The sequence below is a fragment of the Amphiura filiformis genome, chromosome 7 (genome assembly GCF_039555335.1).
Source record: "Amphiura filiformis chromosome 7, Afil_fr2py, whole genome shotgun sequence".
Lineage (NCBI taxonomy): Eukaryota > Metazoa > Echinodermata > Ophiuroidea > Amphilepidida > Amphiuridae > Amphiura > Amphiura filiformis.
Window position 1 is genome coordinate 5,833,245 of NC_092634.1, and position 22,673 is coordinate 5,855,917.

The following is a 22,673-nucleotide window of genomic DNA, read 5'->3' on the forward strand; positions in this document are numbered from 1 at the left end:
ACCTCACCCTCTTTATTCCGGAAAGTGGGGAGGATGAGGCTGTGGATCACAAAATGCCCCTTTAATTTTGCATTCTCCGTGTTATTTCCTACATTCCTACATAATATAATAACGTACCTTTGATTGTATTTTACAGCTCACCATATTTAGCCAGGAAACTTTCAGCGGCCATACCAGTAGTAGGGGCTGTGATGTTTTTATTCACTATGGCAGCACTTCTTAGATGTAGTTTTAGTGATCCTGGAATCATACCTCGAGCTACTGCTGATGAAGCTGCCGACTTGGAACGACAAATAGGTAAGGTTTAATAGAGCAAATTAGACCTGTTATCGACACTTGATTTCTAATTCAACACTGTGTCGGGGGAAACATATATGACAATCGACATGTGTCGAAACTCGTAATGAGATAAAAAAAAATCCTGAAAAAGTCGATAGATAAGCTTAAAATCACACCGATATGAATTACGATCATGGTTTGTTCTACTTCCGGGTGCGGGTCAACTTCGGGGGGTAATTTTTGACGTTCCAATGAAAACATGATTGTACGGTAAGCTTATTTGGACAAAATAGCATGGAAATTTCTTCTTTTTTTTCATTTTTGATGAGTGTCGTAAAGTGTCGAAAAAGTGCAATTTCTTTTGAAGTGTCGGATTTAGGGCCAAATCAACGATAATACGACACATACATGTACGACAATTACAGGTCTAGAGCAAATAGAGGTAGTCATTGTGACGTCACCTCCTCCATCTTGTGGTTACGGAGTGCCTTGTTGCTATGATCACTGCGTTGATGCTTGACTGAAGAGGTGCGTCATGCGCTGCGACTTCCGCGTAATCGGGGGCGTAATGTCTAATGCAGAACGGCAGTACCCACAAGATGGCGTATCCCGCGGAAGGCTGACGGCCTCTATAGTCTGGAACTAGAAAAGACATCTTATGCTTCACATAATGCAGTTCTCCCATTTCAAGTTTCTGTACTGTACTGATTTGATAGTGCAACATCATGGCCAACATGGGTCGATTGTGACGGCATGTACCCCAATGAGAGCACATCCAGGTTTTGCAAAATGTTTATTTCTATCAACCCATCTTTCATTATTGATTCATTTGTCACCAGTATTTTGGGAAATGTAAACCAAACCAAGTACGGTACACATTACATATGACTATGTTCACACAAAAAAAAGAAGATTCGTTATCAAAGAAACAAACTTTGCTTTTAAAACTGCACCGTAAAATGCTTAAATTGTCATATACTTGACCAAGTCTTTTTGACATGCTTAGGACAGTAAATTAATTATCAATGAAAATTCATGTAGGACTAGACCTAAATTATTAAGTTATGAGGGGTGTATAACATGTTATTGTTTGAAAGCTTTTATTATATCATGTGGTTAACTACTTTATACAGTTAAAACATGTACTTTATAAGTGAATCATCAAAAAACAAAAATTCATGTAGGTCTATACCAAAATTGTAGTGTAGCAGCCAAGTGAAATTTCATATGAAAATCAGCTGTGGTGGTCGGAGGTTTGTAAAAATATTAAGCCACATGTTTGTAGTCAATATCAGGTTTTATTTTGTAAAAGTAATGCTGAAAAAATTACAAAATTTTTGCAAGCTTTTGCACATGAAATCTGTTAGATTTTTCATTTTTGACATCGATTGAAAATGGAATCGTCCAACGTTCGATTCATGGAAATTGTTGAGGTGAATGATCACGGCAAACATGTGAAGTTCATCAAAACAATCATGTCAAAGTTTGTAAAAATTGTGATTGTAGAGTGCAGTGTAACTTAAAGTAAGCTTGTTAGTGCACTAAACTGGAAAATGAAACAAATTATATGCAAAGAAATTGCTATGTACATTAGAAAATTGCTATGCAAAATTTTATTTAACTTGTGTAGCAATTTTGCTATACAAGAATTTGGGACTAAGTTATGCCCTGAGTTTGGATCTGTGGTTTGCCAACTATGGAAAGTGGTGCCATGTGCTACATGGGATTCATTATATACTAGCTATTTAAACACAGTGATAAACATCAAAGAAACCACCATAAGTTATCAGCATGATCAGTGCATTTGTTGCAGGGTGGATTTTACCCATGGGGGCCAGGGGGGAGGTGACATACAAAGCAATGGTTGAATAGGTCTATGTGGGTTTCTGTGACTTGTCAGCCGAGTGGGAGGGAGGTCTATACTCAAGACTACACACATAGTCCAAACATTATTATGCATTTATTTAGACCCTTCTCTACGCCATAATTTAAAATTTGTGGTCAAATTTCATACAATTTGCAATTAGGGTAAAGTGCCTACATGTAAATAAGTACTGTAAAAGTGAAAATTGTCACGTTTCATTTATTTTTGTCCTCTTTTTGCATTCCATGCAGCTACATGTACCCGTACTGCAAAATATTCCTTTTGTGCTAAAAAAGGAGATTAGAATTACAAATTCAAATTTTTTTGACAAAGCAGTAGAATTTACCAGTGTAACAAATTCCACAATCATAAACTGTCTGTGGTACAGTGCACAAAACAATCAAATTTGCTGTGTCATGGGGCATTGATCACCAAATCAAATTGTGTTTATAAATAGATATCTGACTGTTTGTTCAGTCCCTAATTATTGCACAGTACATATAATATTATGTAGGCCTAGGGGCTGCGCAATAAGTATGAGCCATTGAGCCTTGTGGGAGGGTAAAATTGGGGGGAGAAATTTTTGGCAATGCAAAGGGGGGAGGGGCCTTTTCAATAAAACGCTCAAAAAAGGCATAGAAAAACAGTAGGAAACGCTTATGCAAATTTTCATTTTCCTGCTCGCTGCTCTCAACATATATCTACACATGTAGACCATTTAAGGTTTGCAAATTGGGATCCCAAAAATTTGGCATGTGCAAAGAGGGGGGTGGGTTGCCAAGATTTTTTGGCAGGCGGAGGGGCAAGCAATTTTTAGCAGGCCGAGAGGGAGGCAAGCAATTTTTTCCTTTTTTTGAGAGGGGAGCAAGTAATTTTTGGCACGCCATTTGGAAATTTTACCCCTTGGGTAGGGTGCATCAAACGTCACTTATGTCATGAAGATTTTTTCTACTTAGTGGCAAAATGTTCGTTTGGGCTAGAAAACACCCTGTGTAAAATTTGAAAAAAATTGGAGGTGGTCTAGGGTGGCCTCGGCAGCGTTGAAGTTGCGAGGTATTGAAATTGCTTTCTTACATACGGCAGCTATTAGTGACACCTTTGTTACCACAGGATAGTATAGCTGCCATTTGTTTTATTGCTTAGAGTGATACTGAGGGGTGGCTTCCATAAATCAAAACATTGTGTACAACTTGGACAGACTCTGATCGAAGCGTTAAACAAATTGTCAGTTCCTATCTCATTTTCCCTATAGAGCCAAAATTGTCATGATACTGTATACGCCAATATTTTCGCGTACAGATATTTTCGCGGTTTCAAGTATCCCTGACAATTTCGCGAGGTGCTAAATTTGCAGTTGTTGGCAACTTATATAATAAGATACTTAAGAATTTTTTTCATTTCAACATATTCGCGGGTTATTATTTTCGCGGGCACATATTAATCCGCAAAATTCGCGAAAATAAAACCACCGCGAAAATTTCAGCATATACAGTAGTCAGTCGGCAGAGAAGATATCTTAACATTCCCAGAATCCTTTGCAACATGATGAATCACCTCACTATAATGAAAGAGATAAAAAGACTAGTTTGCATCTGACGTCACTGTCAATCAAATTCCCTACGACCCTTGATTGGTTAATACCGCTTGAAAGGAAGGTCAATTCATCTGGTGCCGATCGGAGAAGAGGAATTGCAGAAAACTTGAATTAAAGTCAGGCTTACGCTCTCCACATTGTGCATTGTGGGTAAATGAACCCTACCAGTGCTCTGCGATTTTGAACCTTGGAGATTTTAAGCGGTTGGTTTGTGTGCTTGTGATTGGCACTGAATCAATATTCATACATACTCACGATATAACGACGTTTCTGATTGGATTTGCGCTCTTTTTTGCTGGTCATAAATACCGTTTATGACCAGCACTCAGGGCATAAACAAGCTGCGTCACGCAGCGTTGGAACCCAATTAACACGATCCACGATTTGCTAGTGTTGCGATCACGCGATGTCACCGCGCCCGCCTCACGCTGGCGAAAAGATGACGCCAGATCACGCGTTGACTCCGCCGTTGACCTCATGAGCCGAGCTGCTCCTGCAAGTAGGCCTACTCATTTTCTTCCAATTTATGAAGGAAAACGGTATGGAAATGTTATTTTAACTCGTAAACCCTTATTATTTTCATCTGTATTGAATTGCTAAGAATGTTGGGTATGTATGAACAGGGTTCATTCATAGGATTTCGGGCATGATCGCTGTTTATGCCCTCGGCTCATGCCTCGGGCATAAACAGCGATCATGCCCTCAATCCTATGAATGAACCCCTAATTATATTATATGGAAGTGAGTTAAGACACAATATTGAAGGCAGCTTATGGGGGAGAGAATACTAAAGCTGGTATACAAATGTCTCTTTAATGTTTAATGTTGAAAGTACAGCAGCTACGTGAACATAAACCTATACTCAGCACACTACTAGTGAATGAGTGATGAGTTTGATACATAATATGTCAGATGAAAATGCCCACTACATCATCCAGACTAAAGGATTTAAAAGTGATCAATTGAATGTGCTGCTGTGAATAGGTTTATGATGCGTGTAATTCAAGTCTAGGCCCTATAAGCAATGCCACCGATTATGTAGTCTGTTCCACAGCCTGGAATTGAATATTTTATTAATACCATGTTTTACCTGATTTGTGCCACTGGTGCTTACTTGTCAGTCACTTTTAGGGGCGCTTATTAAAACAACAAGATGAACGTCAAATACACATTAACAAACAAACAAACAAAAGTGTATCTGAACTCAAAATCATAATCCCCCGGCATAATCCTAAGCCAGTGAAGTTTAGATTATAATTTTATTTGGACATTAATTAATAGACGAAATTTAGACAGGTGTCACTTGAAATATTCTAGACAGGCATACCTTTGTTTCTTATCCACTAAGGTTTTATAGGACTTTTTTTGTTTTGGCTATTGCCCCCTATCTCGCCTTGTCAGGAATTAATCGTTGGACGTGGGCCTTGCGGAACTTACGCTGACCATCGTTCACACTGCCACACTACTCCTGGCAGCGCCTACCGCTACTCCTGACCAAGTTCGTCTGACATACGTCCGACAATGTGAACACAGCTTAGTGCTTTACATAGATTTTCAACTGTTAGGAACTAGTTTTGAACCCCCATAACAATTGCTTTAATGCATTCCTAATGCCCCTGCTCCATTATTATTTGCATGGTAATCTAGTTATAGACTGCACACCTTTAACTCTTTCATCTATTAGGCTATTCCATTTAAAATCCATATACCCCTATGGAACACATTACCTTACTCTCCCACACAGGGGGTGTAGGTTTTAAATGAAGTCACCCATTCAGGTAATTCCATTTGAAATTCACACTCCCTACATGTATATGTGTGTGGAAGATTAAGGTGATGTCTTCCACAGGGGTGTATGGATTTCACCTGGAATAGCCCATCCAGTTTGAATGCAAAGCAAGATGATGATTAGATTTACTTTCCTTGGTGGTACAAATTGATTGCCAAATCTGAATACTGAATACTTACACATGAATAGTGCATCAATTGGCGATTCTATATTTGTAGTTAAGGGTATACGAGGTATTGTTGGTCGAAGCAGCCAAAAAATCCATTTTCATTATCTGAATCAATATATTATTGAAAAATAACACTTTGGTGTTTTGCAAAAGTTCATTCTACAAATCATATACTTTGAAAACTTGCTTAATTTATTGTTGTTTTATGAGTTATGTACGTTTTACAAAAGTGTTGTTGTTTCAGCTGGATCAGCCCTCTTTACAACATAACCCAAGAACCACAGGACCTACAAAAGTATATTTTGATATTTAAATTCTTCTACACGCTGCAAACTACTCTTTTTTTTTTGGCTTTTTCGACCAACAATACATCGTATACCCTTAAATTGGTACATCAATTGGATCATTTCAATTTTTCGATGGGCAGAATTTTTGTTTTCAGACCCAAAACTTTCCTCATTTTACCTGATTTCCTCTTTTTTTATTCCAGAAATTTACACATTATTTGTTATTTTCAGCCCCCCCCCAAAAAAAACATTTTGAGTTTGTTTTTTTAGCATGATTTTGCGCTGTTTTCCTCTTTTTATAGCATTTTCCTCTTTTTTCATAAATGGTCAGTTTCAGTTCTGTGTTTTATTTATAGATAGCCTGATGTTGAACAAATGCATGGAGAGGTGATATATCATTATTACAGAGCTGCCAACTTGTATGGATTTTCAATATTTTTTACTGATTTTAATTTAAATAATATTTAAATAATAGAATACTGGAAATATAAGGTTGACAGCCAGATGAGTCATATGTGATTTAGGGGTTCATTCATATATTTTCATGACTAAACGGTTGTTTATGCCCGAGGGGCCGCTATGCCCGAGGGCATAAACAACCGCTTAGTCATGAAAATATATGAATGCACCCCGTTCATACATACCAGAACATTTTGTGATTCTTATTTCATCAAAATAATAACAAAAAATAACAATTAACATCATTAAAAACCCCGAATTTCCTTCGTTTTTCCTACCCCGTGATCGCACATCAGACACCGGCATAAACGTTGTTTATGCCCGCTCTCGACTCAATCACGCGCTACCGTTATATAGCGCGTATGTATGAACTTAAAATTAATTCTGCTGTTGTAATAGCTAGATGTAAGTTTAATGTTAAAGGAAGTGTCCAGCAATCACAACATTGTGTCTTAATGTTAGGAAAATAATTATCAAACACGAATCACATGGTTTTATTTAAAACAAACTCATATTAACCATAAAAATAAAAACAAATAAAAACAGCAATCTCTCAACACACGATATTCAAAATTCCCGCGCTGAAATGTTCTAGAGCAATGACGTCATGGTTATTTGTGCTTATTTGTCGTCAGGCTTCATTGAATTATTGGGACGTCATTGCTTTAGACATTTTCGGCGCGGGAATTTTGAATATCGCGTTTATTCGTTTTTAAGGTTAATATGAGTTTGTTTTAAATAAAACCATGTGATTCGTGCTTGATAATTATTTTTCTAACATAGAAGACATAATGTTGTGATTGCTGGACACTTCCTTCAATGTAAAATTTCACTAAGTTTTTTGCATGTCCTGAAAGTGTGACATACATGTACATGTACACAATGTAGGCCTATACTTGAAAGCCATGACTATGAAGACATTCTGATATGATTCAGCCATTGCCTGGGACCTGTCTTGAATGTGTGTGTGAAAAAAGTAGCATTACATCATGGACAAAGATGGCCACTTTTCAGGTTTTAGCCCACAGAATTAGAGGAGAACCGGGACTCCCTATACCGCCACGTACAATCGCACCGTCAGCTATGTGGAGAAAATTGGGGTATTCGGGTCCTTGCCGACGGTGCGCGGAGACGAACGAAAACAATTCTGCGTCTCATCTTTAGTGGTATTGCGTGCAGGTCGCATCAAGTGCGTCTCTCAAGTGCGCCCATCATCCATGTCTCTCTTGCATGACAACGATTGTCTCAAGCGCATTCCGAGGGAAACCGAATACCATGCCTGTATCAAGATGGCGATCGAGTCCTGGTTCTATGGTTTTAATTCTGTGTTTTAGCCTTAATTCAGGTTTTATTGAGTTCAAATTCCTGTGTTTTTATTTATTTTCAGCCTGTTTGGGGCTTTTTGGCCTGCATTCACATGCTTTGTCAGGTTTTCTCACCATATTCAGGTTTTTTGATTACAAGGGTGATTATGAATTAATCGGGGTGTTTAGAGCAAGAAAGGCCTATCTGCAATAGCTTTGCCAATAGATATGGCAGCTAAGGCAGATAGGCTTTTCTTGCACCAAACCCTCAAAATAGCCTACATTTACTTGGTGAGGGAAATATTGCAAATTAACTGTCCATGGTCCATCTGTCATGCATGAATGCTAATAAATGTGCCACTTGGTTGAGTTGATGATATTAATCATGTTACATGAATATGCCTAGAGGGGCTTACGTGCTACATGCTGCGGTCAGTGCTTGGACTAGACAAGTGACAGGCCCTGCAATCTGTTTCTGTTGCTATTATGGTACTCCGGCAGAGAAATGAATAGGAAAATAGCTGATAAAGTGTTTTATACTGCGATAAAAATTTTGATGTTTTGAAATTAAGTGGAAAGATTTGCACAATTAAATTTTTGCGCTTGAACTTGTACCCTTGCTTTTAAATTCACGATTCTAAGTTTCCTTACATTGACCTATACACAAAAGGAATATTATTTGTGTGTTGTTGTTTTCATGGTAGAAGCTTGGAACACGAAAAGTGCGAAAATAAATGTAGTGTGCCTTAAACTTGTACAGTAAATTGATCTCCTGGCAGCATCCATCTCTATTCAGTCACACTGCTCATATTATAGTCCAGTCCACCTAGACTATGCCATAGTCAAATTTTGATAAAAAAATATGTTATTATTAATAATGATGAACGCATTCCGTAATTTCTGTTGAACTCAAAATTATACTGATGTTTATTAGAATTAAAGTGTTCAATAGTAAAATGGTCATAAAGAGTTTATATAATTAGATGATTACTGACAATAAAAGTAATATTGAATGCAACTTGCATAATTATAATTGCGCACTTAATATTGAGCAATTCTGATTTTGGAATCTACCAGTTTATTGATCGCGAAAGCCCGAGTAACAAATCCGACTATGTACTTTGACTTTTAAGCAGAACTTTACCCCGGGACTTTGGTCTCTAAAACACACTGTCAATCATACTTGTTTATCAATCCAATTTAACCGCAAGTACCAAGCATGATAGTAAGACGAGCTAAATGTACGTCCATACACACCACTGAGAGTTTAACTTTCGCGCCAGATCAAACGTGCGGCAAATTCCACAGATTGTTGTGTACGATGTAGTTAATGGTAATAGCACATGCCCGCAGGGTTTTCTTTAACGCACAAAACACGCGTATTTACGCGTCCAGGCACTTTTCTGACTCCTTCAAATACCTAGTTCCAAAGTCCAATGCGTACAAAATCTTGAAAACGTACGCGTTCAGATATTGCAAGAATTGAATAGAGAAACACCTGATAGTGTGTATTTATTCTCGGATTTTGGCATTTAGGACCTATACTCCCGATATGTAGGACAACGAAAGGCTTTATGGACCGGCATTTCACAATTTTCAGCTTTTCAACTGTTCAAATTTAAATTTTACATAGTAATAGTGCCAAAATGGTCCACCAAATCGCTTCAATTAGGTCTTCATTTTGCAAAATTTTCCAAGTTCTAAGGGGGAACATCACCCTGCGTAGTAGATAAACAAATGGCCACTTTCACTTCTGCTTTCGACATTTTCCAATTTAGGTTTAACACAATTTATAGGCCTACCATAATAGGGAAAACTTGCCGTCCACGAAAGACTCCATGGACTGCTCATTTCACAAATGTTCGGTTTTTTTAAACTAAAATTTTACACATTAATATTGCCAAAATGATCCACCAAATTGCTTCAATTAGGTCTTCATTTTGCAAAAGTTTCTTACTTCTCAGGGGGCATCTTTAAATATTATTTTCTTCTAAAATTGCCCCCACCCCATTCTGACTGCTCTAGATCCGCCACTACCCCAAACAGTGGCGTAGATTTCTTGTTGACTCGGGGGGTGTCTTGAAGTATAGTGAATCCAGCACCTTTTGGAGAAAGAATAAGTTTATGGTACAACAAATTTTGCCATTTTGAAGCTTAACTGTTGAAATATGGTGCAAAAGTGGGATAAATTCGCGAGAAGCGCACAAAAATGTGCACTTTTGGGGCTAAAATTGCCAAATATGAGGTTAATTTGGTCAGAAACCCACATACAGGCGTCAACATATTGGGGGATGATTGTATGGACCACCCCCTGGCAAAATATTGGGGGAGACCACCCCCCACCACCCCAATCCGGATCTACGCCTATGGCTCCAAAAACACACATATTGTTAAAAATGTCTTCAAAAATATTATAAAAATACCCCTTGGGCAATGTTTTGACTCCTTCAGAGGAAAAATTCACAATTGAAAGGGTCAAACATTTTTGAAAATACCCCTTCAGCAAAATGCTTAAAGAAAACCCTGCATGCCCGGAGGATTTAAACCATAGCGAGATCTGGGCGACCAATCACAAGCCAGATCCATTTAAAGATGCATTACATCATGGCCAATTTTAGTTAGGCCTAACTCTCCATAGAGTCCTGTGTTAAAAATTTTAACCGCAAGTCAAAGTGAGTAGTCCACTTGGGAAGCTAACAAACAGAGGGAGTACGGTGACTGAAAATATCAGATGTGAAAATCTATCAATTGCACACAAATTAATACAAATCGGCGTTTTATGCTTAAGAGCCAGTCTCCCTTATTATGTACCCAAATCAGGGGGTTGTGATACAAAAAAAAATAGAATTTTCTCTAAAAATAATTTTGGTACATATTAGCACCAACAACTCACATGTAAAATATGGCGTGCACAGCGCCCTCGTTCAGCTTGAAAAAATTCTTGAAATTTCAGCCTCTCTGAGCCTTACTTGCAAATGGTAAACTTTGGAGGAGCATAACATCATGCGCCATCATCATCCCAACCTGCATTTTGCATTTTTTAAAGTACCAAATGGTTACATTACAAAAACCAAGAAAACAAATTGGGATCTTGATGGCGCACAAAATCAGCAAATCCAATGATTTGATGAAAAGCGCCCTCGTGCAAACTTCAAAGCATCATAACGGGCTGCGCCATCAAGATCCCAAGTCCGAACAAGTTTGAAATTAAAGACCTCCATGGCAAGTTTCATTTTTCAGCAAAAATTTTTGGGATTTCGTTGGCGCACAGAGTTAACAGAGGTCAAAGGTCAAAATTTCCTATTTTCGCACATTTTTGCACGCCTGTATTATTGCGCGCCAACGTCACCTGACTCTCCGAATAGGATTTCATCAAAGAAGAGGTAATTCTCTGCAAGAACTGAAAAAATTAGCTTGGGATCTCTTGATCTTCATATTTTTCTGATTTTTTGAAAATGGACTTAGCCTCATTTTGGAGGTCAATTTGACCTCTTTTTCCCACTCGCTGCACAATGTGGGCTTTTTACTGCATCACAAAAAGATGCCCCAACAAGATCCCAATTTTATTTTTCATCGTCTAGCTTCTTTGGCGACCAGTAGACAAAAAACAAGCAACAGCTAATTGGGATCATGTGGGCGCACTAATATAAAAGAGGTCAAAGGTCACGCTTTGTGCCAAAGTGATGCATATTTGCCTATGTGCAGCATTTAAAGTGGAACTTTGACCATAATAAAAATGTGCGCCAACAAGATCCCATCTTACTTTTTGGATGATTGGATAAAGGGGCTTATGTATAACTGATAACAAGTAAAAAAAAAGTGGGATCATGTGGGCGCACTAATTCAATAGAGGTCAAAGTTCATACTTTGTGCCGAATTGGCATTACATTGCCTATGTGCAGCACAAAAATAGAACTTTGACCGCAATAAACAGCTGCGCCAACAAGATCCCATCTTACTTTTTGGATGATTGGATAAAGGGGCTTATGTATAACTGATAACAAGTAAAAAAAAAGTGGGATCATGTGGGCGCACTAATTCATTAGAGGTCAAAGTTCATACTTCATACAAAATTAAACGATTTTTAGCCTAAAGTTGCCGAAGTCAGCAACCTTTCACTCAAATTTTGCAAAATATGACTAAGTATTTTGACAAAATTTTTTTTTACTCTCACCAACTACCATGATGGAATCAGCATCATCTGAAATGCACTCACACAAGTTTCTGGTGATCCCCATTGAAAAAAAAATTCGGCACAAAGTATGAACTTTGACCTCTATTGAATTAGTGCGCCCACATGATCCCACTTTTTTTTTACTTGTTATTACTTATACATAAGCCCCTTTATCCAATCATCCAAAAAGTAAGATGGGATCTTGTTGGCGCACATTTATATTGCAGGTCAAAGTTCCACTTTTGTGCTGCACATAGGCAAAATAATGCCAATTCGGCACAAAGTATGAACTTTGACCTCTATTGAATTAGTGCGCCCACATGATCCCACTTTTTTTTACTTGTTATTAGTTATACATAAGCCCTTTATCCAATCATCCAAAAAGTAAGATGGGATCTTGTTGGCGACATTTATATTGCAGGTCAAAGTTCCACTTTTGTGCTGCACATAGGCAAAATAATGCCAATTCGGCACAAAGTATGAACTTTGACCTCTATTGAATTAGTGCGCCCACGCCGCACCCACCCAAAAAGAGGTCAAATTGACCTCCAAAATGAGGCTAAGTCCATTTTCAAAAAATCAGAAAAATATGAAGATCAGGAGATCCCAAGCTAATTTTTTTCAGTTCTTGCAGAGAACTACTTCTTATTTGATGAAATGCTATTCTGAGAGTCAGGTGGCGTTGGCGCGCAATAATACAGGCGTGTAAAAATGTGCGAAAATAGGAAATTTTGACCTTTGACCTCTGTTAACTCTGTGCGCCAAACGAAATCCCAAAAAATTTTTGCTGAAAAATGAAACTTGCCATGGAGGTCTTTAATTTCAAACTTGTTCGGACTTGGGATCTTGATGGCGCAGCCCGTTATGATGCTTTGAAGTTTGCACGCGGGCGCTTTTCATCAAATCATTGGATTTGCTGATTTTGTGCGCCATCAAGATCCCAATTTTTTTTCTTGGTTTTTGTAATGTAACCATTTGGTACTTTAAAAAAATGCAAAATGCAGGTTGGGATGATGATGGCGCACAATGTTATGCACCTCCAAAGTTTACCATTTGCAAGTAAGGCTCAGAGAGGCTGAAATTTCAAGAATTTTTTAAGCTGAACGAGGCGCTGTGCACGCTCATATTTTACATGTGAGTTGTTGGTGCTAATATGTACCAAAATTATTTTTTAGAGAAATTTCTATTTTTTTTTGTATCACAGATGGGTACATAATAAGGGAGATTGGCTCTTAAATGTAATAGCCAGAGTAAAATGGGCAAGTGGACTACGGAGAAGTCTAAGTCCACTCATTCTACTATAAATAGTTGAAGCCATACATCTTATATTTCTCCTAACAATAGCAAGGGGAAACCTATCACAGACGGATTATTCCCACTTGGTCCAATCCCATTTGGTCCAATCCCACTTCGTCCAATCCCATTTGGTCCAATCCCACTTGGTCCATTCCCACTTGGTCCAGTTCCCACTTGGTCCAATCCCATTTGGTCCAATCCCACTTTGGCCAATCCCACTAGGGCCATGTCCCACTTGGTCCATGTCCCACTAGGGCCATGTCCCACTTGGTCCATGTCCCACTAGGGCCATGTCCCACTTAGTCCATGTCCCACTAGGTCCATGTCCCACTAGGGCCATGTTCCACTAGGTCCATGTCCCACTAGGGCCATGTCCCACTAGGTCCATGTCCCACTAGGGCCATGTCCCACTAGGTCCATGTCCCACTTAGGCCATGTCCCACTAGGGCCATGTCCCACTTAGGCCATGTCCCACTTAGGCCATATCCCATTTGGACCCGTACATAGGCCTAGATGTACGGTACATAAAAAGATGAAAAGGTTTAGAAGAACAGAAAGGAAAAAATGAGATGATGTAGAAGGAGCAGAATAAGGTGGATGAAAAAGTTGAAGAATAGACAGAGGAAGGAAAAGAGAAGGAATCAGTAGGACAAAGGAAGGAGATGGAGACTGAAGGAGAAGAAGGGATTGTTTGCCAACATAATGCCGGAGACTATGAACAGAAATGACCCATAAATGATGATCTTTGGCTTGTATAATAATTATGTGCATAATCATACGAAAGTGGCATTTTATCATAGGCCTATGTAATTTGCATAGTTCGCATTATATTATATATACCATTTAAGGTTTGTAAATTGTGTGAATGCACATTGTCACACACCAATTTTGCAAGAAAAATGAGAGTATCTTCTATCATGCACGATAAGTTGACGAAAAAAAGATACCCTGTTCTACGTCGGTCGGCCTTTTTTTTTCTTCTTTTTTTTAATGAAACAAAAAATCACCAAAATTTGTAAATAATTTGCAATTTGAGAAAATACAAATAAAAATGTTTTTCCCAATTTGTTCAAACTCTGGGTCGGTCGGGCCCGTAGGACAGGGTTTTCTTTTTTCGTTGCCTAAAAACAAAAACAAAATTGCTCCTTTCAGACTCAAATCAAAATGGGTACCATTAGACTCTGAAAACCAAAAATGAAATTTGTCATCTAAGATTCACATGACCACAACCAAATCTTGCAACAAAAGAAAGAACTGCTCTATTACAATAAACTCTATAACATCCACGATATAGTCATCAAAACCCCAAAAATGCATGATAAAGCTCAACATGTACATAACACACTCAGAGATATGTACAACTCCAAATATATCAAGGAAGATGGGCCTTTCTTGACCCATATAACAAACTACACATGCCTTTTACCAGAAGTCCATAAACCACCTCCAGATAACTTACTCTTCCATGCACATCCTATTATATAAGCCTACTAATTATTAGTCATAATGGACCTACATCCAAAATATCCACATGTTATGACTATTTCTTAAAACTTATAACCTCAAAACAATCTATATAATTATGTGAACGATGCTTCTGTAATCATAAACAAACTAGAGGCTAACAAACCAGTCCCACTCTAATATCTCACTAGAAATAATAGTTGGCACAGCTATATATACTGAAACATTATTAATCTGAAGCAATAGGTATAGCATGCAAAGCCTTTGAAAACTCCAGGTTAATAATATGTTTTAACAAACCACCAACTGAACAATTTAGAAATCTTTTAAGTCTCGTTCTTGAATACAACACCTTTTTTTAAAAGAAAAATGGCATGGTCATGCATGGGACCCACTCTCAGTGCAACTTTATCCAATCTTACATTATATTCTCAATTACTGGATATACTTAGACGACTGTGATCCTAAACCAAAGAACAGAAGAACTTAGACAGACATTGACTATCTTTCCGTTCACAAACACTTGTTAGGGGACCTAAAATTATTTTCAGGGCCCCCTTTTGGCCATGAAAAATGTATGTCAACCCCATAGAAAATATAGTGTAAACTCATGTTCTGCGAGAAAATATTTTGGTGATTTTTTAATGAGCCTCTACAGACAGATTAAAATATTTAGCACCCACTTTTTGCATCAGCTCCCACCCCCTTACAACTATAGGCCCTACTATGAAAACTAAAACAAGTACTGAAAATTACCAAAAACAAATATTATAACCATAGTGGGACATGGCCCTAGTGGGATATGGATCAAGTGGGACATGGCCCAAGTGGGACATGGACCTAGTGGGACATGGCCCTAGTGGGACATGGCCCAAGTGGGACATGGCCCTAGTGGGACATGGCCTAAGTGGGACATGGCCCTAGTGGGACATGGACCTAGTGGGACATGGACCTAGTGGGACATGGCCTAAGTGGGACATGGCCCTAGTGGGACATGGACCTAGTGGGACATGGCCTAAGTGGGACATGGCCTAAGTGGGACATGGCCTAAGTGGGACATGGCCTAAGTGGGACATGGCCCTAGTGGGAATGACCTAAGTGGGACATGGCTAAGTGGGACATGGACTAAGTGGGACATGGCTCAAGTGGGACATGGACTAAGTGAGATTGGACTAACTGGGTCTGGACAAAGTGGGATTTGGACCAAATGGGATTGGACTAAGTGGGATTGGACCAAATGGGATTGGACCAAGTGGGAATAGCCCTCACAGACCTATCTACTGATTCTGTTTTCCCCTGTTGTTGTTTTTATACCAATCTAACCATTTTTTAAGGCCTAAGGCTAAAAAAATGGTTCATTTCCACGTAGGTGGCCTGAAACTCAAATGTGAAACATTTATTTTTAGAGTCAGGATTTTTTGACATGCAAATTACAAACATTTAATGTCAAATCAGTGCAGAATATGTACATTGTAAGAAAATGTAAGATAAAAAACTTTTAGAAAATAGGATTTATTGCTTGTAAAAAGCTTTTGAAAAAATTTGTTCTTTCATTTTTTGTCTGGATTTCTGTAATATAAAAAGGAAGAAATGCTGTAGACTCAGTACACCGGTCGATCTTACCGTTTCCGATGTTGATTAAGATACTTCTTGCATCGATCCCGAGATGCGGAAAAACCAATAGTCATTTTGTCCCACATAAATGAATAAATAACAAAACCCCCGATCCCCGGTGGACTCACCCAAAAGGTGACGTCACACCATATGATAAATCCTTATCCTCCTTGGTCTCCGACTGACACAGGCGTGCCTATCGATTGTTCATAGCACTGTGTATCAATTTCTCGATTAAGGCGAGATATACGGTTGTAGTTTCACACCTTAGGTAAAACCAAACCGGTATTGTTCGGCTGAGGATAGTTTTGACGGCATTTTCTGGCGAAAAAGTGACAAAAAGCGATCCAAAACTTAGCTACATATCGTGCCTCCGTTTGTATACGGGACACACGAGCAATTCAAAATGGCCGCTCGTTGGCGCCATTCATTTTGTTTCCCACGTAAAACAACCATTGCAGCCTGTAAGTTACAATAGATGTTTGTACATACACATTGTATTTCATGTACGGTAGGTTATTGTTGCTATGTTAGGGTGATTACTCTATCGTTATGTCTTCATTACCGTCCAATAAAGACGAGTTAATCAGATATTCATACGGTGGGGATTGGTAGGGACCCGTCTGACATTTTAGTAATAAAGTTAGCCAGTCCTTACTTTACCACTAACGTTAGCGACCAGCCTCCGTGCTCAGGTTTGCTTAATGGGCTTGAGTCGCGCGTGTTGGGGGGGTAGTGCCCCCTCCTTTTCTCCTCGCTTCGCCTCGGCCCTGTCGGGCTTGCCCTTCCCTGGTGACGGAGCGGGACCCACACCCGCTCTGTTTCCCCCACAGGGAGTGCTCCCGATCTTCTAGATGTCTTTCTTTTGCTTAGGACTCTCCGAGTTCCAGCTTGACGATTGGGATAGGCTCCGTCATCGCCATAAGACGAAGAAGAAATCTACCAAGGGCACTGGTAAGGTCGACACGGTGGATTCTGCTGTGACAGCCCCTATGGGTCATGGCAGGTCTGCTTAAGGGGCTCCGGTCCCGGACAAGCAGCGGTTCTTCGGGACTGCTAAGCGCGTCCAAAGGCTCAGCAGCCAGCGAAAGCACTGACTATACGCCGGAGCAAAGTAGCAGGCAGCAGAGCGGTAACCACCAGCGAAAACCCTAGCGGGTTTTGCAGCAGGAGGATACCAGTCGACACGGTAGATTCTGCTGTGACAGCCCCTATGGGTCATGGCAGGTCTGCTTAAGGGGCTCCGGTCCCCGGACAAGCAGGCGGTTCCTTCGGGACTGCTAAGCGGCGTCCAAAGGCTCAGCAGCCAGCGAAAGCACTGACTATACGTCGGAGCAAAGTAGCAGGCAGCAGAGCGGTAACCACCAGCGAAAACCCTAGCGGGTTTTGTAGCAGGAGGATACCAGTCCTCTAGCGAAAATCCTCACGGGTTTTTAGCAGGAGGACACCCGTCTGTTGCAGGCATATCTACGGGCTCAAACAGCCACAGTAGTAGCCAGCGACGGGCAGCATGCAAGGGTCCCCCGGGCTTGCCTGGGTTGAACCCTAGCATGCATGGGTTCAGCAGAGACGATACCGCGGCTAACGCTGTGGGTGTAGTCTTAGCAGAACCAACTGGGGTTGTCACACGGCAGCGTTCCATGGCGGGACCGCCGAGTGATACCCTGGGCCCTAGAATAGCTGCTGGCTGTCCACAGGGACTGGCTGGCGATTATTCAGGGGTTGGGCTCGCAGTCTCTCACGGGACAGCGACCCAGGTGCATTCGGTGGCAGCTACAAAGACGAGCACGGCTTGACTTCAGTGGTAGCCGCTATGCACCCGCCCATAGCTGCCGTGAGTGGTCCGCCACACACAGCGACCTTGGGCGAAGCTCTAGAGGGTACAGTAAGTAGCTTGAACAGCCTAGCTGATCAACAACCCACTTATGTCCTCGAGAGCCAGCGGAGCGTGGGTGATCCATTACCGTCAATGGGTCAATTACCTCTCTTGATCGATCACTGTCAAATCAACAGGGCATAGCTCCATTGATTGGCGCTGCCTATTCAGGTGGCGAGGTGATTGATCGGGGGTATGCACGCTCAGCTACCCGTGGTACTAGGCAAGCTCCCTCTAGCCAAGGGACAGCCGGTATAGCGGGGTACCCATACACACGGCTTGATCCCCTTGCGGGGAACGCAGTGAGGCATGGGTACAGTGGTACACAGCCGGGAGCCCTCACGGGCACCTACGCTGGAACCACGCATACAGCGGTACACAACCGGGAACCCTCACGGGTACCCATGCTAGTATCGCGCCGGTACCACGCCAGCACACAGCTTGATCCCCAAACAGGGAACGCAGTGTGGCGAGGGTACAGCGGTCCACAGTTGGGAACCCTCACGGTACCACGCTGATACCGCACCGGTACCGCAGCACCGCCTTAGTCGCCACAGTCTCTGTGGCAACAAGGGGGGGGGAGGCGGTGCTGGTACTGCAGTACCATGGGGTTACCCTGGTGGCGGATCCTTTCAGGGTCAGCTGCCGGCTGGGTATGCCCCGTGGTACCCGCCGCAGGGTGTTTCTTCCGCGGCCCAGCACCGTGGCAAGTGTCGCCTCGCGATGGCCACGCAGTACCAACATCAGCTGTTGACCAGGCCAGCCGGCATGGGGCTAACCCAGATCTTGATCAGGGTAGGCCCCGTGCTGCTAAGCGCTAGGGACGACGGCTGCGAGAGCATGCGGACCCAGTGGTGCCATGGCGGATACCTCAGGGTCTTGCGGGAGTACTCCCTCTTCTGCTGGCAGGTAGTCGGCGAGCCACACAGTGGTTATGCCTTCTTACCCGCTTTCAGATGCCCGTCCTCAGTTACCGTCATCATCGGAGCATGATACGGATACTGTGGGCGAGGGAAAGGAGTCGGAAGCTGAGTCGGTAGTGACATCACTACAATCTCCTTCCCCGCTGCCCCGCGAGGGGAGCAACAGCACTGATCTTCCTCCGGACACCCCCTAAGGGGAGTCCATGGAGGAGGACCAGGGATCCTTTCAGTAGGATGCTCAGCTGCTGCTTCCTCACAGGGGACGCCTGCACTCTCATTCCCGGCAAACCTCACGGGTAGATATCGAGGGCTGTCGAGCTCAGTAGAGCTATGACGCCGCGTGCTTTGCACGCTTCCTCTGCGTGTAGCAGGGAGGACCACGGGACCTACCTGAGGGGATCCGAGAGGGACCCAGATGTCGTCAAGCGTATCACGCTCAGACAACATCTGAGCTCTTCCGCGAGGTGAGCCTATTAGCGGTGCTAACAGCTAGCCTCAACGAGAGCTCCATGGGCCTAGCCCATAGGGTGTCCACTCAGCGCCGGGGAGGGGCCTGCCACTCCAATCGCTCAACGCGATGGAAAGGCAGGGTCCTTTTTCTCTTTGGATGCTTCTGCGCCACGGTGGAGGACCGTGCAAAGAAGCTACCAACGGAGCACTCTGAAGAGGTCGGAAACTGCCCTTACCATGGGTAGGAGCTCCGACTTCAGCAGGCCGTGCACCACCAACAGTACCCGAGCCCACTACCTCTGCAGCACCCATTTCTGGGAGGCGCAAGGGTAGCACAGGAACAGCTGGCAAGCCCGAAGGAGAGCAAGCGCTCTTCCAAGGGAAGCTAGGCAGAGCATTCCTGGGGGGCTCAGCGGTTTTTCCACAGGGGGATCTCCCAGTGGACGACCGCTTATGGCTTTCACCCAGAGGTGGGAAACCATCTCTTTGAGCGCCTGGGTATGGTCAGTGGTGAGTGGGGGTTACAGACTGGCAACCCAGTCTCCCCACATTCGTCTGGACATTTCAGAGGTCCACAGTAGTGCCGTCAGACGGCCCCCAGCGTCGGGCACTACTGACAGGGATCACACAGCTTCTCACGAAGCGGGCGATTGTCCCGGTCTACCCCCCGTTCTACGGGTGATCTTGGAGCCATTTCCAAGGAAGACCGGCGACGGGAGCCCCATCCGGAACCGCAGGCTGTTGAACACGTTCTTCAGGCCCAAGAGGTTCAGAATGGGGACTCTCGCCTCGGTGCTAGCCTGCCCCATCAGGGGCATGGGAACAGCATCGCTAGATCTCTCGGACGCCTATCTGCATATGCCAATCGCCTCTCAAGATCGGAGGCATCTGCGCTTCTAGGTACAGGATCAAAATTACCAGTTTTGATACCGCCATCCGCCTGTCCATCTCTCCCAGGGTGTTTAACACTCTTGGTCAGAGCGGTGGCAGCGTACCTGAAGCACAGGGGTGTCAACATCAGTTGCTACCTGGACGTTTGGCTCATATCGGACGCACTCCACTGAAGACTACGGGTCTCATGGGGTTGATAGTCCAGGGTGCGGGACCCTGGATTTTTGATCAGCTCAAAAAGTCCAGCGTGGTCCCGACGCAGACACCACTATTTGTAGGGGCCCAGATCACCCTCACGGAGGGGTTCAGTGCGGTGCTCTCACCCGAGCGGGTGGCGAACATGGTGCGGTGTGCCTGACTCTTGGCGAGTCTCGGGCAAAACCCGCTGTGGCATGGATGAAGGTGGTAGGCCTAATGGCCAGTATGGTAGACCTCGTACTGTACTGCCGTTTCTACGTTAGGCTTACCCAACTACACCTTCTAGCCTGCTTGCAGGCCCAGTCGTCACCAATATCCCTCGCGGTTCCGTTGTCGGAGATCGCGCGAGAGGAACTCTGGTGGTGGACCCATCAGCCCAATTTGACCCAGGGGTCAGGTTTCCTGCACCCCGGTATGTCACGTAGTGACGACCATAGCGTCAAAAGCGGGGCTGGGGGTCCACATCACGGAGACTCCGTCTCGGGCCTATGGGGGCCATAGAGACAGAGTTTCACATCAACCTCCCTCGCTTACGAGGAGGTGATCGTGGAATCACATACCGTTGTCCTGACGGATAACACAACCGTGGTAGCCTACCCCAACAGACAAGGGGACTCCGGGCCACCACGATTGAGCCTGCATGCACGACACCTGATAGGGTGGTGCAAGTTCAGGCAGATTACGATGAGAGCGATACACATCGCTGGCGTCACCAGCATCCTCGCGCACAATCTGTCACGAGGAAGGGTGTCGGGACCAGCAGAATGGTCCCTTGCTCGCAGGTCGCTCAGACGATCTTCAAGGGATGTACCACCCCTCGAAAGATCTGTTCGCATCTCATCGCAATCAACCACTGCCGTGTACTGCTCAAGGGTCGCGGACCCCCAAGCATTCACCGTGGACGCTCTGTCCATAGACTGGGGAGGATGACAGCTTATGCAGTCCCTCCGATCTCACTACTCATGAGGGTGGTGGCCAAGATCGGGTGGGAAGACTGCATTGTCATTCTGCTAGCAGCAAGGCCGCTGGCACTCCCCGAGGTACCAGATCTACTCCGGATGCCCGGAGCGGAGGTACCAGTCTATCACTAGAGCACCTGCAGTTAGCTGCATGGCCCTTACCAGGAACACGAGCGGAGGGATACTTTTCATCAGAAGCTGTTTTTCTCATCGCCGGGCTAGGGCGGAAGTCTACCCTCGTGCACGTATAGCCAGAGTCTGGCTCCATACTACGCTTGGTGCAATGAGACAAATAGCTCTCCCGCTAGAGCCTCTGTGCTGCTAGTTCCGGAGTTTCTGACAGAAAAGTTCCAAGCAAGACTTCAGCGGGCTACTGGGGCCAGCTATAAGTCAGCTGTCCTCTCCATTCACCGAGGTTTCGAGACGGGTCGACTATCATAGCCGATGGTTACCTTATTAGTCTACGCCTCGACGGTATGTTCAACGAGTGTCTACCAAAAAGGAAAGTGATCCTCCTAAGGGATCCCAACACAGTCTTAGATTACTTTAAGGGTCACCCTTTTGACCTTCCGTCAAAAGCGACGCTTAAATACGTAACTCTCAAGATGGCTTTCCGGTTTGGCGTTGGCTTCGGCCGGCGGTGCTGAGTTGCACACGGTCTCGAGGTTAGCTTCCGTGTTCACAAACACTGGAGCGACACTGTTTCGGGCGCTCTGTTCTCGTGACTACGACGGGCGCGGTGCATACCGACATTCGCCCCTCTCCAATCCCCAGGGTTGGGCAAGGTTGGCTGAAGCCAAAGATAGGCTGGGGTGTCCGATAAGGCGCTGCAGCACTATTTCTTCCGAACACAAGCCTTGCGAGGACTCACGACCGCATTCATCACCCTTACAGAGCCTTTCGGTCCAGCCGCTGTCGCAATGGCTGGTCCAGGTGTTGGTGGGGTCCGGGGATCGCGAAGGTTTCGCGTCCCACGACCCACTCGACACGAGCTATCTCATCATCTTGGGTATACCGTTCGGTTGTCCCTTGAGGAGATCTAGCAGGCGGTGTCCCGGAAGCCACCTTCGCCCTTCTCTACGA

The 22,673-nt window shown here is 43.5% G+C and overlaps 1 protein-coding gene across 1 annotated transcript in view; it reads left to right on the forward strand.

Moving 5' to 3' along the window:
• LOC140156582 (palmitoyltransferase ZDHHC9-like) overlaps positions 1 to 22,673 on the forward strand; it is a 56,581-nt gene that overhangs the window by 3,510 nt on the left and 30,398 nt on the right. The window contains exon 2 of the mRNA XM_072179520.1: positions 137 to 297. Within this exon, the coding sequence (XP_072035621.1) occupies positions 137 to 297 (161 nt within the window). The remainder of the gene's footprint in view (positions 1 to 136; positions 298 to 22,673) is intronic.